Source organism: Danio aesculapii, chromosome 3 (genome assembly GCF_903798145.1).
Source record: "Danio aesculapii chromosome 3, fDanAes4.1, whole genome shotgun sequence".
NCBI classification, from domain to species: domain Eukaryota; kingdom Metazoa; phylum Chordata; class Actinopteri; order Cypriniformes; family Danionidae; genus Danio; species Danio aesculapii.
This window is the reverse complement of record NC_079437.1, coordinates 57,371,356-57,391,105: the sequence shown is the minus strand read 5'-3', so window position 1 is coordinate 57,391,105 and position 19,750 is coordinate 57,371,356. Positions and strand designations below refer to the sequence as shown.

The 19,750-nt window shown below is 40.0% G+C and overlaps 1 protein-coding gene across 1 annotated transcript; it reads left to right on the top strand.

Moving 5' to 3' along the window:
- The first annotated feature begins 2,179 nt into the window (after positions 1-2,179).
- On the top strand, positions 2,180-14,977 carry lgals3bp.3 (galectin 3 binding protein, tandem duplicate 3). Its single transcript, XM_056454289.1, has 5 exons — positions 2,180-2,338; positions 2,579-2,782; positions 7,815-7,946; positions 10,629-10,890; positions 13,678-14,977. The coding sequence occupies exons 1-5, from the start codon at positions 2,278-2,280 to the stop codon at positions 14,714-14,716; spliced, it is 1,698 nt and encodes a 565-aa protein (XP_056310264.1). The 5' UTR covers positions 2,180-2,277; the 3' UTR covers positions 14,717-14,977.
- The last annotated feature ends 4,773 nt before the right edge of the window (positions 14,978-19,750 follow it).

Below are 19,750 nucleotides of genomic sequence, written 5' to 3'. Positions count from 1 at the left end.
ACCCTTATAGACAACGTGAGGAGCTCTGTCACACGGGAGGAGCTCGGAGTAGAGCCGCTGCTCCTCCACATCAACAGCAGTCAGCTAAGGTGGCTCGGGCATCTGTTTCAGATGCCACCTGCATGCCTACCTAGGGAGGTGTCCCACCGGGAGGAGGCCTCGGGGAAGACCCAGGACATGCTGGAGGGACTATGTCTCTCGGCTGGTCTGGAAATGCCTCGGGATCTCACCGGAGGAGCTGGAGGAAGTGTCTGGGGAGAGGGCAGTCTGGAGGTCTCTCCTAAGACTGTTGCCCCTGCGACTCAGCCCTGGATAAGCGAATAAAAAATGACATGACATGACATTTTGGGTGGCTTTCTAATTTATTAAAATTTCATGCACCTCGTTATTGCATTATGCCCTCTGTTGGCAATCATGTGCACTCTCCACATACTGTAGTTGAAGCACAAGGCATTGTGTTCATATTCAAATAAGCTGTGGAATACTTCTCCCATCATTTTTAAGAGCTGCGTCCGAAATTGCCTACTTCCATCTTATATAGTGCACTAAAAACAGTATGCTAGCCGAGTAGTATGTCCGAATTCATAGAATTTGAAGTAGTATGACCTACTACTTCTGGAAAGATTCTTAAGTGTGCATCGGATGGACACTACACTATCCCATGACGCATTGTGAAAGAATTCACGAAAGGGAGTGAAGCGACACAACTGGCGCGGGTTATACGTCTGAGCTCCATTCATAGTACTGACATTCAAACTGTATAGAATGTACTTTTCTAACGACTGAGAAGGACGTTTCAATTCAAATGCATTACCTACTGAGTAGTAGGTGATTTCAGACGCAGCTAAATTGTCCATTGATTTGTGTCATGGATAAAGCTGTAGTCACACTAGACTTTTCTCCCCATACACTTCCATTCACACGCACATGAATGCGTCAGACCGGAAGTGCAAGGTTGTCCGGCAAGTTTTGCAGTTTGCTGCGTTGCAAAGTTCAAGCTTGGTGAACTCTGACCTGCAAAATCGCATCAAGTGACTGCATGTGACCAATCGATGATCAAAACATGACCTCTCTGTACAGAAATGTAAAATCTGAACCAATCGCTTGCTTTTTTAAATGTCTAAACATCTTGTTTAATCCCTCTCCTTTTCGCAGCGCCGTACGACAGAATTTCACAAGCTCAAACTTTAGTGCGACTGAGGCATAATCCAGGCTCTCCCTTCAATCACCGATCTCAATCACCTGAGTTCTGAGTTGAAACACACCTGATCACCATTCCCCAATCATCAGTCCCTGTATAAGAGCACCCCAATTCCACTCACAGTTTGTCTGGTCTCCACTATGGATAGGACTCATATCCTGATCACTTGTGTTCCAGCGATCCCGATCTTTTATGCCACCTCCCTGTGTTCCTGTCTGTGTTGTGTTCCTCGATTTCCCTACCAATAAACCAGCACCTGGATATCCCCTGTCATTATTACCCTGCTCCATTAAGCTGCGGTCACACTGGAGTTTGTGTGTGCGAAATTCTGTCGTGCGGCGCTGCGAAAAGGGGCGGGATGAAATAAGATTATTGGACATTAAAAAAATGCTTTCACCACTGAGGATCCGGGTCAGGATTGTGCATCAAAACTAAAAAAAAACTGGTTTGAAACAAGGGTGATGAATGATAACAAAATTGACATTTTTGGGTGAACAATTCCTTTAACTTCAGATTTTTTATATATTTATTTACAGATTACCTTCTCATTTGTGCGATATAGGTTCATTCAATGCCAACAATGCTTGGCTTTTCTTTTCTTTTTTGCAATACAGAGTTATTATTTTGGTTTGTATAGTTACGAGTCCTGCACGAGTGCTTAAGTTATACTCTTAACTCTTATATAAATCATATATGACAGAAGTCAACTAAACTCCAACACCCAGGATTTAAAAGGTCTTACATATAAAGAAAGCACTGAAAGTAAACAGCCAGGTTTGTTTAAATAAAGACTTGAGAACCTCCTCTCTTGCATAGCATAAAACTGTATTGTCTTTCGTAGAATTTAAGTCACTCAAACATTCTTTGTTTGAACCTGTAATTCAAGTTATCAAATATTTTCACATGAAATGAAACTTAAGGTAGTCCTCAAATTTGATTGGACAGTGCTAGATCATGCGTTGTTATATTGCACACAATGCTTGACCTGATTTGGCGGATATTTAATAGAAAGGCAAGAGGATTCGTAAGTCTTTCTGTGGGAACGTTCTTGTATTGAGTCTCAAGCGAGAAGGATCATGTATGTTATATGGGCATTGCTGTTCGTTCCTGTGTCGGCTCAGCAATGGACTCTGTTTGGTCAGTATATAAATGTTCAACTGCTTAAATAAGAATGACTTGCATTATACATTTTATAGGTCTATAAATATTGCACAAAAATGCATTTGTGTACAAATTTGCTTTCCCCGTACATTGTGTTATGAACATACAGGGTGCAAGAGAGCTAATCTAGATCTCATTTCACAAATTTCTATTTTGTTTACTGTGAGTCGAGCACCTTTTGATCACCTGAATGAAGGAGTTTACGGTTTGTGGCAGATGAGCAGGCAAAGCCTAAGCGGGAGGGCAGAGTGAGACTGGTTGGAGGTCTTCCCTCGTCTGGCCGTGTGGAGGTCTACCATGATGGACAGTGGGGTACGGTCTGTGATGATGGATGGGATCTGGCCGAAGCGCAGGTGGTGTGTCGTCAGCTGGGTTTTCCTGGAGCTGTATCAGTGGCGTCTGGAGGACAATATGGTGAAGGTACAAGTACAGCCTGAGGAAGAGAATTTGAATCTTATATGTTAATGTTTCACACTGTGCTAAACCGCAATGTCATTTGGGTTAAAGATCTCTGGGTTAAAGAAAGTGTTCAATTTAGAAGTGGGGTTAGTGCTGGGTTTTTTAAGAAAACCCTGGGTATTAAGACTTGTATTGAAAGCCATTTTAACCCCTTCTTTTAACACTGGGTAAAGAAATGGGGAATTAGTCCTGCTTTTTGTACCCTGGGATATGAAACCATCAACGTTTCACTGCCAAAATTACAGTGTGAAATGACACCATGCTTAAAAAAAAAAAACAGCAAGACGCATACAGATGATTGTATACATATGTACAAAATGTTATATTAATTTTCTAAGGAAATACAGTTCTAGGTAAAATTATTGGCTCTCCTGTGAAATTTGTATTCTTTTTCAAATATTTCCCAGGTAATGTTTAACAGAGCAAGAACATTTTAACAGTATTTGACCACTGTTGACCACTCTTGTTTAATAACTTGCCTAGAAAACCTAGTTAGTTAGTTAGTAAGTTAGTTAGTTAAGCCTTTAAATTGCACTTTAAGCTGAAAACTAACATCTTGCGAAGCAAATAGAAAAATAATATGTTTTGTCATCATAGCAAAGACAAAGGAAATGGGTTATTTGAAATAAGTTATTAAAACCGTTTAAAACATGTTAATAAAATCTCTCTATTCAATAATCAAACAACACATAGGAACTATTGAAAAAGAATTCAAATTTCACAGGAGAGATAATAATTTAGCTTTCATCTTTGCAAGGCAACTGAGGCCAAAACAACTAAAACGATAGTAACTATGCGATGTGCATGTTGAAGCAACTACGAATCGCTACTTATCCACCTTGGATTTATTGGATTTAATGTGCGAAAAAATATATTGACCCAAAAATTTGTACGTCAATACATAAAGTAAAACGTATCACAGTAGGTGTCGTAAGGCTATTCAATGTAAATAATGATTTTAAAGTAATTATATGTTATATTATACAAAAGTGAAGTTTGTTTATAAATTAATGTCAACCGAATCATGTGCTTATGATTGCTTGCGTCTGGTCCCGCATTATTCAATTTATGATTCACCAATCAGAAGATTCCTAAGCCACTATAAATACCTTAAGTTTGATATCACAGCCATCTTCATTTTGAAGAATCCCCCCTTCCACCCCTACTTCTCCTCCTCTCCTAGATGGGTGCCACGGTGGCCCAGTGGTTAGCACTGTTGCCTCACAGCAAGAACGTCACTGGTTCTAGTCCTTACCAAGCCAGTCGACGTTTCTGTGCAGAGTTTACACGTTCTTCCTGTGCTCACATGGGTTTCCCCTGGGTTTCCCGGTTTCCTTCCACCGTCCAAAAACATGCAACTTAAGTTAATTGACTAATCTAAATCAGCACCATAGACATGCCTCTAGTAAGTAGTTATCCCTTAAGAGCAATCACTATCTGTTCATTAGCTACTACAGCACGGGAGTTCTCGAGATCTACCTAAGCTCAAACTCCCCTCTCGTCTTGCAAACGAGAGGGAGCCCCAGGCTTGAGCATCTTATGAGTTCAGGGCTCTCTCCCGGGACAGCATGCCAAACAAGCTTTATAATCAATCATCAGCTAAGTGTGAACTCTTGAATTGCCATTTTATATAAGGGGTGGTTACAGAATAATGTTAAGTGGACAAATATTGGTATTCTAATGATAGTTTTGATTAGAATACAACACATATGGTTAGACCACATAAGTTTATATATTTAAAATTGGTTCTGAAAACCCTGCATGCTACTTTCTTTTGGAAACAAATAAATGAGGATCTCTTTTGGGTTGTTACAAAAAATGGTTTTGGTTTGTTTATTTATTTGGTTTTGGCGTTTGGTGTTAGAGATGAACGAGAGGTCCCATAAACTATCAACTCAATTCAGTTTATCTTTATTTCTGTAGCGCTTTTACAATGTAGATTGTGTCAAAGCAGCTTAACATAGAAGTTCTAGTAGATTGAAACTGCATCAGTCCAGTTTTCAGGGTTGAAGTTTAGTGTGGTTTAATTTTCACTGCTGAAAGTCCAAACACTGAAGAGCAAATACATCAATGCGCAGCTCCACAAGTCCCAAAACCAAGCAAGCCAGTGGCGTCAGTGGATGGGAACAAACTTTACCTTTTGATGAAAATGAAGGGAAAAAACCTTGAGAGAAACCAGGCTTAGTTGGACACGACCATTTCTCCTCTGGCCAAACTTCTTGTGAAGAACTGCAGTCTAGGCGTTGGAGGTTGGAGAAACACTGGACATCCATCATGGAGAATCTGCAGGACTGAGTAGTTCACCGGCCGGTGTTCTGGCTGGCCCATGGACTATCACAAAAATGTTACAGTCTTCTCTTATAAAAACATACTTTAAAAATAAAATGTATTTTCTCATCTTATACAGCAGCATTAGCCATTAGCTGTAACTCTGTCTTGAAGTATTTTAAAGTTTTGTTTTAGACTGAAGACCTTAATTAACCGGTTAAGATGTGTTGAAGCTCTGCAGGGCAATTAGCAAACCTCCAAGGAAAGGTTTGGACGCCTTGGGCTAGAGAGACACACAATGTTAGAGACTTGATGCCAAATTGATGCCAAATACATTGATATGCAAATAAGATATTGTTATTGAAGCAGTTCAAATTTTGTTTTTGTTGAAAGACCTTGATGAACTGGTTTAGGCGTGTTAAAGCTCTGCAGGGGAATGTGCAGACCTCTAAGAACTGGTTTGGACTCCTTTGGCTAACGAGACACACAGTGTTAGAGCCTTTACGTAAACATGTTGCTTGCTGCTTTCGTCAAATCAATGCCAAATACATTATTATGCAAATAAGATATTGTTATTTCCGGGTTTAGCAACTATATAGTGTTTCAAACAGCAACAAGTTGTAACAAAAATGAGAGGCAACAAGTAATTTGTTAACAGCAACAACAAACATAATGAAAGGCAGTAGTGAAAGTATGCATAGACTTTAAGAGTGGAATCGAAACTAACCTCAAACAAAGGTAAAGGCAAACAGCACAACTAGATATCATGGTATTCCTGCACCTCCCACGCCAAATCTTTATACAGAAGCTCCTTTGATAATCTTCAAGCGGAGCAAACCACCTACAACCATGAAAAAAACCCATCTCACCTGTAAATGAAAAACAAAACAAAACAAACAAAAAAAATACAGGCCTAACATTCAATATGACCTAACAACATCGGCGTAGATCAATGTTTCCCAACCCTGTTCCTAGAGACACACCAACAGTACATATTTGTGTGACTGAATCAGGTCCATTACGTAGTAGACATGGTTACGCTTATGCTACTGTGATAGTTGGGTTTAGGGTTGGGGTAGGTGTAGACGTTAATAACTGAGATGGTTGGGTTAGGGTTGGGGTACGTGTAGACGCTAATAACTGAGATGGCTGGGTTTAGGGTTGGGGTAAATGTAGGCAATAACTGTGACGTTGGGTTTAAAGTTGGGGTAGGTGTGGAAGTTAATAACTAATGGTTGGCTTTAGGTTTGGGGAAGGTGTTGAAGTAATAAATATGATAGTTGGGTTTAGGGTTGGGGTAGGTGTAGACATTAATAACTGTGATGGTTGGGTTTAGGGATGGGGAAGGTGTAGACGTTAATAACTATGATGGTTGGATTTAGGGTTGGGGTAGGTGTAGATGTTAATAACTGACGGTTGGGTATAGGTTTGGGGAAGGTTTAGACATTAATAACTATGGTGGTTGGATTTACGGTTGGTGTAGATGTTAACTGTGACAGGTGGGTTTAGGGTTGAGGTAGGTGTAGACGTTATTAACTGACAGTTGGATTTAGGTTTGGGGAATGTGTAGATGTTAATAACTGATGATCGGGTTTAGGTTTGTGCAAGGTTTGGACGTTAATAACTATGGTGGTTGGGTTTAGGTTTGGGGATGGTGTAGATGTTAACTGTGACCATTGGGTTTAGGGTTGAGGTAGGTGTAGATGTTAATAACTGTGACTGTTGGATGTAGGATGTAGGTTTGGGGAAGGTGTAGATGTTAATAACTGATGGTTAGGTTTAGGTTTGGGGAAGGTTTAGACATTTATAACTATGATGGTTATGCTTAGGTTGGGGACAGTGTAGACGTTAATAACCTTGACAGGGAAGGTGTAGAAGTTATTAGTTATGATGGTTGGGTTTAGGGTTAGGGTGGGTGTAGACGTTAATAACTGTGACGGTTGGGTTTAGGTTTGAGGAAGGTGTAGACATTAATAACTGTGATGGTTGGGTTTAGGGTTGAGGAAGGTGTAGACATTATTAACTGTGATGGTTGGGTTTAGGGTTGAGGAAGGTGTAGACATTATTAACTGTGATGGTTGGGTTTAGGTTTGAGGAAGGTGTAGACGTTAATAACTGTGATGGTTGGGTTTAGGGTTGAGGAAGGTGTAGACATTATTAACTGTGATGGTTGGGTTTAGGGTTGAGGAAGGTGTAGACATTATTAACTGTGATGGTTGGGTTTAGGTTTGAGGAAGGTGTAGACGTTAATAACTGAGATGGTTGGGTTTAGGGTTGGGGTAAATGTAGGCGTTAACTGTGACGTTGGGTTTAAAGTTGGGGTAGGTGTAGAAGTTAATAACTAATGGTTGGCTTTAGGTTTGAGGAAGGTGTAGACATTAATAACTGATGGTTGGGTTTATGGCTGGGGTAGGTGTAGATGTTAACACCACACAATGCAATGGGTCATTTTATAATTTATATTAATAATTCTCATTTCTAGCAACAACTGCTTGCGCATGCATGTCAGCTATGTATTCGACCTGATCCATCACGTCATTGTGCTATAGACCTGCAGCGAGGACACATTCCCAGGAATAGGGTTGGAAAAAAGTGGCATAGATTATTAGTTGTTAACCTTGAATAAGTTATGTGCAGGCCAGGGTGAAACAACAAACAAATGACTCTGGCTCAGCTAGCTATTGTGATGTGATTTCAACATGTTTATGTTTTATTGTATTTTTAGGGTCTGGTCCAGTCTGGCTGGATGATATGAACTGTATGGGCTCAGAGAGCATATTGTCTGAATGCTGCTTTAAAGGCTGGGGCGTCAATGACTGCACACATCAAGAGGATGCAGGAGTGATTTGTGAGACTGGTAAGACACCTACTGGATCATAAAGAAATCACAATGCTTTTTTGTTAAAAAGTACCTTGTGGTACTGTGTTGTCCAGCTGTATTAAATTCTAATGTTTTGTTATGATTTATTTTGTAGTAATTTGCTATATTTATTTAAGCACTAGCCTATGTCATATTTCCCAATAAATGAAAACAGTACACATGTGCCCTATCCATGGCTCCACTAGCAGGCACTGTTACATGCAAATTTATAAGTATGTTTTTTTTCCCCAATAATGAATCTCCAAAATCCATTATCATTGATATAAATAACATCTTGTGAAATGTAATATTTCATACTATAGAAAGATTCCCTTTTATGCAGTGTGTCTTCTATTTCATCCCACAGAATCGTTCTGATATTTGTTATTAAAATAATTGGCATATTTGCCTGACCACTTATAGCACAGCCAAAATATATTCAACTCAAATACATTTTCACATGTCATTTAGCTTTTTAATTGCAATTAATCATAATCTTGAAAATGTCAGTGAGCGATCATATCAAGTTTTTGAACTTTCATAAATATGCCTAAACTAAATTACCTAAACTAAATGCTTAAAGTCATTTACTGTACATGCTTTCTGAAAACTAAGACTTGAATCAGCGACCTTCTGGCTAACCACTGAGCCACCGTGCCACCCAAGTAGTAGTGGTATTATGGTATTTCGTATCGTATTTGAGCTTTAAATCCAAGGTAGAGAACAGGCGTTCATAAACCTCATCCGCAGTCACTGCTGCACGTTTGGGACAAACTGCTGAGCTGTGTTAGCACGTCATGAAGAAAGCCAGTCCCATCCTTCATTATATAGAGAAACCCTCTGGTCTTGCCTTCTGTAATTCGTTCCCAGCTACTTCAGGTAACTGTGTCTGACATAAATACAAAGAATGCAATTTGCATAAAAAGCATTTAAATTCTCAAGGAATTTTACTACAATTAATAAACTTTTTTTTGCACAAATACATTAAATCAAACTAATGGATTCATGTACTGGTTCCAATCTCTCATCTGACGAATTTCTACATTTGGGAGGTAATGATATAACTTCCTTTCCAGTGCTTAATTTGTAAATTGTGAGGACCCGGAACAGATCGGGGTAACAAATCCGGCATGTTTCCAGAGCAGGGAGAGGTGTCACGGACAAATTTAAGAGGGTTGGGGAGTCGTACAAGAAAGTGAAGAGTGGGGAGTGGGATGTGCGTGTGAGGTGGGGTATCAGTAAAATGATCGGCACAAATTAAATCCTGTTCCTACCTATATTAGTCGACTATACCTGCTCTAAGTGGAGCAGAAGTCCCATGTAGCCTCTTAAAAAGTTTTAAACGGCTCACTGAAAATGTGAAACCCACCAAGTTCCTTCTATTCTTGTTGGCTTCAGATGATCATGCCAATCTCCTCAAAGCTTTTTCTTAACTGTGCCCTGTTCACAGAGCTCCTGGGATAGAAAAAATACAGGCTGTTAAGCATATCGTCTATTTCATGGCAAGACATGGCATTACAATATATCAGTTCCAACTGATGAGACATGCAGTGTATGTCCAAAATATACTCTCAGGCTCTGCATGGCTGACAGCACCTTTCTTGAGCCCTGTCATGAAGGCAGCGCATTTCATCCCAAAAGCTACCACTTTCTGTAGCCATTGCTCTTTCTCACCTTCTGACCATGACAGTCTCAATTATTGAATGTATGGCCTCAGCAACTGTATGGCCTCCAGCTACTCTGGTTTGTCCACCTATTGGATACCTACAATGCTGTCCATCTTCCCTGCTACTGCACACCTGACATACACCAGCTCCTCTTCCAAAACAGTGCTGCCTGTTGAACGATCAGTCATTACTCTCAAGAACCTCGTATGTAACGTAACAAACTAATTCTATAAGTACTTCCAACTTTCAAGCCTTTTTTTCCTCATCCATCCTAGAACATATATAGATTAACCTAGCTTTTTTAAATAAAAACTACTATACTTACTCGCACATTCACATGTAGTCTGTGAAGGGTTGACCTTCCTTTCCAACAGCTTGTGCATTCCGAAAGAGTATCTTCATCTTCTCGAGTTTAGCAGACTTCATGTCCTCTTTACTATTTTGTAGTAAAGCCATCTTCACTTCTTTAATTAAGACACTGCCAGTATGACCGATGGACATTTCACAGTTTTATATAGTTTCAAGTTTGAACTTCCCTGCAGGCTCAGGACGTACCCCAACATCGTGCGGATGTTGGATTTTGTGTTGAAATGAAAATCGGGTTGACATCAAAACCCAACATAAAGGCCAACATCAATGTCCAATGTCTAACCTAAAATCAACCAAATATCAATGTCTAATCATGTTACACCTTGACGTTGTGTGGACATTACCACTATGACATCTATCAGACGTTCGATTTTGGTCACTTTCCAAGACAATGTAAAATCAACCAAATATCAATGTAATCAGATGTCGCTATTGGACGTCTAAATAATAGACGCTGAAAATTTACTGAGTTGGCAGGTGTTAAGCCCTGATTATAACCATTCATATTATGCAAAAATGCACATTGACCTAACAATGCTCAACCACATATTAGAACCCTGTGAATTACATGAATGTTTGTGGGGTCTCTGGACTCCCTTTCTTATACACAACTCTCTACACAGTCTTTTTGTTTACTTTTCAGGTACAAACACAACCAGCATCCATCAGATCTCTCTGGATAACAGTCTGGGATTGTCAGATGACCTTGGTCTTCTGCTTGACAGTGAAGATGGTTGTGATTTCACCATTACTGTACAAGATCTCAGTGAAGAAGCTGAATTTGCTTTTTGTGTGCACCGTGTGATCCTCATGATGTATCCAGAGCTAAACATAACAAATGACTCCAGAAACCTCACAGTTGATGTCAGCCAGACTTGCCAGACTCATGTCTCTGCTTTGATCAGGTAACTCTCTAAAATCGGTTATACACATACAATAATGGCATAAACTGGAAAGTCGAATGTTTCTCTAGTCAAAAATGAAATAAAAGCATTGGTATTTTTGGTATTAGCACCTATGGGAGATATGCACACTGTGGATTTTTTAATGCAGAATTATATAAATGTCTCTATTAATTCAAATGTTACAGAGAAAATGTTTTATTCATGATTGCATCATATTATATTATCAGTGAGAGCAAGAAGATCATGTTTGGAAGTTCTCTCAACGAATCATATAAATGTAGATGATTTAGCAGTCTAAATAAGTGTGAATTGATACAGACAAAATAACTAATAATTTACAAAGGATGTATTTTTATTTACTCAGTGCAACACATGGCTATTGTGTTGCACCGCCACCTCTGCAACACCAGAGGGAACTCTCCTCTGAGTATTTACTGTCACATTCAGATTCTGTTTGCCAAGGGCGTAGGTTTGCACTTGACATTGGTGGGGACGGGTGAATCAAACAACACCCCCGTGCTATAATAATATGCTATTATTTATTTATCTGCTATTAAAATCTATTACTAATTAATCCTCTCTCACTGCAAAAAGGTTCAGTTTTTCCAGAAAAAAAACACCCCTTTCAATAAGCTGGCTGCAGGCCTGATAGAGTAATGTTAAAACAATGTTTATTAACTGATAAAGAGACTTTAATAATGACTTCCGTTTATTTTAGCCTTAGTGCAAATGAAACATGTCTCATATATCAGTATTACACCTTTACACAGGCTGCATTTTTTCTGACAAATTATTTCAACTGAAATTGGACATGCTACTCTGAGAGATTAGGAGAACTGACGGGGATCATATACTGTGCATTAGCTGTTTATTCTGCAGTTACTTTTCAAGGCCATATTATTCACAGACTATATCAGTCTGCTATAATGATGTGCGTTAAAGCCGAGGAAAACACGAGCATTAACGGCATTATCATGATGGACTCATTCAGTAGCGAACTTGCGTTTATGTGGCTTAAACTTTAGTTGAAAAAAAGCACCTTATGTCCACCTTTTTTGCTGCCGCCATCCTCGCTTGTGTGTCACCCAACGCACCTTATTCTTGCAAGGGAAAAAAAACAACCCATTGCATTTGGCGCTGCTTGTATCTGAAGGCAGCCACAGCCTCTCATTTGATAGCAGGGAAAGGCACAGCCAATCAAAATGTCCATATGCGTTTTGGGGGCGGGAGAACTCGAGGAGAGTATGTGATTTATGGATTTAACCTGCGTGTCTAGGTTAAAGTTGACCGCGTGATTTATTTCAAAGTGGATTAAATTATTGGTGGGCACATTTCTATAGTCGGTGGATATTGGTGGGGACGATGGTCCACCCTAAATCTACGCCCCTGCCGTTTGCCATAAACCTGCACGGCACTACACCTTCACCATCAGAAAGTTCCATTCAGAATAGATCATCCATATGGCTTAATCATTTCCAATGGTTTACCCTATAGACTAACAGCTTCAGAGGGATTAGGCATATTAATGAGCCCTTCCAGATGTTGGTATTTTGTCTATTTGTGAAATTTAGATATTTTCTGTTTTTCTAATCCACCTTCTGACAAAGTTTGGAACTTTATTTATTTGTAATAAACTCTGAAGAAGCAAGTAGTGTCTCACTGTTGGGTTCATGAACCTCCTGTGGCTCAGTGGAGGAATATTAGCCGCGTTTCCACTATCGCGCCTAAAGCGAGCGAGCCAGGGCGAGCCAAGGCCAGTCGCGTTTCCACTATCACTTCTGGGGCATAATCGGGCCAAAGCGGGGCTTCCTTGGGGCCAGCGTCCGGCCTTTTTCGGCCTGCCGAATACCTTGGGCCAAGGAAGGCCAACTGGGGCTTCGGGGCGGGGTTACGTACAAAGGCGGAGTTTTCCTGTCAGGTAAAGAGGAGACAAGATGCTTTCTTCCCTTACATTTGTTTTGCTATCGCGCTTGATCAACTCACTAAGAAAAATCTGTGTTCGAAGTAAATGCCGCCGAACTCGAATGTCCTTATCCAGGGATCGCTGTCTGGCCTTACACCAACAGACCACAAACAGTAAAAAAGCAATCGCTTCGGTGTTCTCCATCTTCCAGCTCTCGTAGTGATGCCAGGTTGTGTTTGTGGTTATAATTTGAGTTTTTTGTTCCCGCTGAAGTGGGCGGGTTGTGTGACGGGTTGTGTGACGTTTGATTCGGGGGACGTTCTGGGGGCGGTGTTTGCGTGACGCGCTGCGAGCAACTAGCCCGACAGTGGAAACGCGACATGATTTCGGCCTCATTTCTCAACCTCCCAGGCTATTGGCCCGGCCTGGCCCGATTAAAGCCCTGGCTCGCACTAGCCCGATAGTGGAAATGCGGCTAATGACTATCACTGGAGACTTGGGTTCTAATCTTGGCTCTGGCACACAGATGATGAGGATAGTACAATAAGGTATTTATTGTAGCAAACAGGTAATCCTACGACTAAGCAGGGAAACATACATAACACTGAAACATACATAACACTGAATTGAAAAAGGAACAGAGGTAACTGAAGAAATTAAATAGGGAAGAAAATTATTAACAAAACTGAGACAAGCGTGGAACTAATTGATTAACAAATTAAATAATTATGGTAGTAAACAGAACAAACTCAACCGGCCAGACATGTGACATGATGAGGTTGAAGCATCTTTAAAGAAGTTTTGTGTGTTGCATTATAACACTGATTGTCAGATTGAAGTCATGACACATTAGGCAGAAGCTAATCATATCTCTTTTACCTCAGGTATTTGTACACCCGTCAGATTGATGTCTCCACGACATCAGCTCAGTGTCTCCATCAGCTGGCGTTCATCTTCGGAGTGAATAAGCTCATGGAGGATGTTGGCAGGGTCTTCACTGCACTCATTCCTGAAGACAACACCTTCCAGACTCAGGTGTCAATGTACGAGTATGGCATGCGCACAGGTGACCTTGTCCTCCAGGAGAACGTTCTTCAGTATCTTTCCTGGAACTGTGAGTTCCTCATAAGTTCTCCAGTGTGGAGCACCATCTCCTTTGACATGATGGATGCTCTGCTGCAGCGCTCAGACCTGATTGTGAAGGACGAAGCTTTACTTCTTGAAGCTTTGGAGAGATGGATCCAAGACAAAGGTGACAAGATTAGTTCAGATAAACAGGTCAGCCTCCTGAATCACATCCGCTTCCTCTTAATCCCAGTAGATAAACTCTATGACATGCAATTTTCCTCAAGTCCTCTCTATAAGAATAATGAGAAACTGTATCTAACTGGACTGCTCAGAGGTTTTGAGTTCAATGCTCTTCCCTTCTCTAAGATCAGAGATCAAATGGATAACACAAGTGGTGAGTATCTACCCAGAATCTACACTGGAGATGAGTGGAGTGTATTTATTAATGACACAACTGTCAGTAACCCGTATTATAATTATAATTACTATGGCCAAAGCAACAGAATCCAGACCTTTTCCACTTCTGCTCACCCTAGTGCTCTTTACAAAGATCAGAAGGTCCAGTGGCAAGCCCAAGTTTTTCTTACTGTCCAGGAATGCTATAACTATGGTGTTTCATGTAATACTTTGCCTGTTGCAAGATTCCGTGCAACTGGCAACCAGTACAGTTACTCTAGCTCCATTAGCTACAGCAACTGGGTGGTTCTTACCTGTAAAAATCAAAACAATGTCTTCCATGTGCAAGAATTCAAAAACGACATGGCATTAATTCCAACTAACGACAGTATGAGCCTGCCAAACCCCTGTCCAGATAACTACTGCTTCAGATTTGTCGTGCGTCCACAGTACATCTGACTACTGTCAATTTCACATAATTTTCTTCTGGTGTTTTAATTAATTTCTTTTTTCTTTTTCTTTTTTCAAATTAAAATCATGATTAATCTTCATTCATACTGTGCAGTGTAAGATAATGATCAATATACTGATATGGGAAGGGTTAATATGTAATCATTTTGATGATGTCATGTAATTATTCAATATTTAGCCATACATAATGTTTGATTGTTTAAAGATGCACGTAAAATATTAATGATGATAATAAAAATATGTGGTATATCCTGCTGTTCTGTTGTCTATTAAATGTTAGATCTGATGCAACTCTGTCACCTTTATCCCTAAGCATATTTGTACATTAAAAGCAATCAAGCCCATCCATAAAACCAACATGCTACAGCGTGGTATGACATCGTTTCTTTTTGCGCTTACCAGCTGACTGCTTACCTCTGTGGGGATGGCTGTTAAAAGTTTGCCCTGTGTCTAGTTGCATACGTCGGCAGACTTGAGACGCAGAGAGGAGTTGACCGTGACAATGGGGTTCAAGTCCGGTGAAGAACGGTTCCAGAAAGCAGGTAAAACAAAAGGCAAAAATTTAAATAAACAATTAAATAACAGGGGGAGAATGTGGTCAAATCTGAAAACGTGGTAAAAAGATAGGTTGGCCAGTCAGTCGACAGCGGTCTCTGGTGGATTTACACGAGAACAGCAGGGCGTGAATGGCACCCGTGAGAGAAATTTGAGATCTCATAAAGTGTCCACAGCGGCCTCTGCCGAATTTGTGAAAACAAAAACTGCAAAATAAACAAACCTCCAGGGACGTATTTCGCAATTTCCAGAAATGTATATAGGGGTACATATCAATAATGAGGTTAAATAAAGTTGTTTAAAAAAAAGAGGCCAAGAATTGTGTTGTTTCAGCTCAAATAAGTAGAAACAAATGATAAATGTCATTTTTTTTGAGTGTACAACAATAACTTGAATATTATCTGTAGGTTTGTGTTAACATAACAAAGGAAAGTCCCTGTGAACATCTTCTCTTTGATCATAAAACAACCCAACAACTGTTTTAAACAAGTCTTCAAGTCTGGACTGGTTTACTCTGACATGATCCCATGTGTTTTATCAGTCTTGTGACTAAGCAAGTAGATTTCCAGCATTTAAAAACAATGTAATAGTGTAGGATCTAGATAATGCTGCTGTACACAATGACAAATTTCAGTGGAAATATGAATGCATGCTTTGATTAAATAGAGCTTTTGTTAACAGTTTAAAAACAAAAGTGTTGCCATTATAATGACTCATAATGCTCATGTTGATGAGGTTGGTCTGAGAAATAGATTTAGTAACTGATTATTGTGTTACATCTTGTAATGTGTCTCGCCAGGCTCTTAAAACACTGTGAGATGTCTCATATCAAAGACATGATAAAACCACACTCACGTTGCTGTTGCACAACTCTGGTCTTTCCCTGGTGAGGGCACTTTTTGTGGTCTGGAGAAGACATTAATTGATTTATTTGTAGAATGAAATAACATGCCAACAGCTATACACCACCGGTTCTTAATGTGCACCAGGCAAAGACTTTTTTTGGTAACACTTTAGTTTAAGTAATGATTCACACTATTAACCACTGGCTTATATCCTGCCTGTTGTTGAGATACTGTTTATTAGCACTGAAAATGTAGGATCTTATTTTCAACCCAGGCTCATTCTGATTACGTAACCCTATATTCATTTATGGCAAGTGGCAATAACGTCCTAGTAACGTCTATTTTTTTTGCAGTTTTTGTAGGTCCACCAGAGGCTACTGTGTACGCTATTTCAGATCTCAAATTTCTCTCGCGAGTGCCTTTCACGCCTCTTCTCCTGTCTTTTCTGGCTGCGTCGACTGACTGACTGTCCAATCGTCTGACCCATCCTTCTCCTTACCTAAACCCAACCAATTGTGCTTTAAAAAAACACTGATTGACCAGCGTCTATCCACTTCCCTAAACTCAACCGACCGTGTTTTCAAAAGCATCCCAAAAAAAGAAAATACCTCGCGGCTGCCTGATTTTTACCACGTTTTAAGATCTTTACCACATTCTCACCCTGTTATTTACTTGTTTATTTAATTTTTTTGGTTTTTGTTTTTGTCTTACCTGCATTCTGGAACCGTTCTTCGCCAGACTTGAACCTCATCGTCACGATCATCTCTGCTTTGCATCTCAAATTCTCCGACATAAGCAGCAAGCTATTGGACAAACTGGTAACAGCAGGAAAGCCGTCCACACGGAGGTAAGTGGTCAGCTGGAAAGTGCAAAATAGAACAGCATCATATCAGCTCGTAGTGTTCGTTTTTAAAGACTAAATGCAGCCATACGTTCCGACATAATTCGCAATCTCAAGAAATGTATACAGGGCTATGTTTTCAGAATGAACCTTTGTAGCTTTATACATCCATAATCCTACCTAAACCTTTACTACTAACTTAATAACTATTCATAAGAAGCAAATAAGTACAAGTCTTAGTTTCAAGTTTGTTAATGGTTTGTTAGGGCGTACTTACTTTAGGTACAGTTGCCTTGAACCATGCCAAAGCACAACTGTCCTCCCTCCCCTCTTCCCCTCGGCCTGCACTCATATTGCATTTTTTCCTACCAGACCTGAGCATGCTTACATCATCGATGAGGCGACTGTTCAGTTTAACAGGAAGAGAAGCGCTCTCGCTTAGCACAGAGGACATTGCATTGTTTATATCATTTTGTATTATTTTTAGTCGTTTGGTATGCAGTGACACGCAGTCAAACACTTTGCCGAACAGATCCACCATTTTTGACGCTCATAAATGATCATAAACGTCCTCGTGCTGAAGGTATCAGGAGGTTTGCTGAAGGTACAGCGAGGGGTTTATGTCTTTAATAAACCATGACAGTTTGCGTTCATTGAAAATTAAGAATGATTAATAAATCCTTATGAAACAGTCCCCTAAAAGTGACGTCGCATCTTCGGTTTCAGGCTCAGGCGTGCTTTGCACTCACACTACAAGCGTACATAAAAATAGTGTGACTTTTTACCATCTAAAAGTTATTTGAAGTGCATTATTAAAAAGTGCATGCTTGTTAACAGTATAGTACCATGAGTAAACACAACATAATTTGTTTCTGCACATCATGAATTATGTAGCCAGAGTTTTGTATGGCTGCATTTTGTCTCGCTACGGGAATGACATCGTTCCTTTTTGTGCTTAGCAGCTGACTGCTTACCTACATATGGACAGCTTTCCCACTGTTACCAGTTGGCTCAACACATACATTGGCAGACTTAAGATGCAAAGCGAAGATGACTGCGACGACAGAGTTCGAGTCTGGCGAAGAATGGTTCCAGATAGCAGGTAAAACAAAATAAGAGGCCAAAAAAATGAAACTAAAAAACTAACAAGTAAATAACAGGGTGTGGTAAAAATCAGGGGGCGTTGGATTTAGGGAAAGGGGTCGGCGGGTCAATAGGTGCTTTTCAAAATACTATTGTTTGGGTTTAGGGAAGGGAGACGGTGGGGGGGATCGGTCGATTGGTCAGTCAGTCAGTTAACAACGGCCTCTGGTGGATTTACATGAGAAGAGCAGGTGTGAATGGCACTCGCGAGAGATATTTGAGATCTCAAATAGCATACACAGCGGCCTCTGGCGGATTCGCAAAAACAAAAACTGCAAAAAAAACACATAGATCCTGGGACATGTTTTGCTCTCTCCAGAAATGTATATAGGGGTACATAATCACAATGAGCCTGGGTTGAATAAACATGAACAATTTTATTTCCATTAAATAATATTAACAATTCATCTTTATTTCTATAGCGCTTTTACAATGTAGATTGTGTCAAAAGCACAAGCACAACATAAGTTTCACTGCTGAAAGTCCAAACACTAAAGAGCAAATCCATCGTTGCTCAGCTCCACAAGTCCCAAAACCAAGCAAGCCAGTGGTGACAGTGACGAGGAACAAACTTCACCAATTGACAAAAGTGAAGAAAAAGAAAAACCTTGAGAGAAACCAGGCTCAGTTGGCCATGACTATTTCTCCTCTGGCCAAACTTCTTGTGCAGAGCTGAAGTCTAGGCACTGGAGGCTGGAGAACGCTCAACGTCCATCATGGAGAAGCTGCAGGTGTGGGTAGGTCACCGGTCAATACGACCCACAGGATCAATACGGGGACTCATCTGTCACTGGGGTCTTTTAGGAATCAGTCTCATGCTCTCCACTCCTCCATGAATGACAAGTATGAGTACATATTGTCATAATTTTATTATTACAAATACACTAATTTCATGTGTTGTAAGGGGCGTAGCAACCGGGGGGACGGATCCTTTCACTTTTAGAGAGAGACCATTTAGAAACAGGTGATTAAAAGTTATATGAACATAAGATCTCATACAGCTGTCCCCCCCACTTTTAAAATGTCCGCTACGCCCCTGATTGTCACATAAACTAATACAACTTTATTGTAAAGTGTTACTTTGAGTATGTTTCAGATTTTATTCTTATCCCAGATACATAATTTCTATCATTAAAAAGTTCACCTCAAGCTAAATTATTAGTCCTCCAAAGTGAAAAGTATTTGTGAATTCTGAATTATATTAAAAAGGGTTTCTTTCCCCAGTCTTTTGCCTTGGGGTACTAGTTGAAAGGTTATTTGTTCGTGATTGTGTAATCAAGCAGTAAATGTGAAAGTTCTGTGATTTGAAATGGAATTTTTTTACTCATAGTTGTCTGAGACAAGATGGAATGCAGACTTACAAAATTGATTTTAGATTGAGATATACTGTAAGTACCACCCCTGTAAGATATGCCTTGCATAGTTTTGCCTGTAAACATACCGGAAAACAAGACAACAAATGTGTTGTACAGCGCAAATCTACTAGACATACAACCCCAAATTAGAAAAAGTTGAGACAGTAAAGAAACACACACACACACACACGCACACACACACACACACACACACACACACGCACACACACACACACACACACACAAGTGATTTCTAAATGTACTTTGACTTTCATTGCAGACA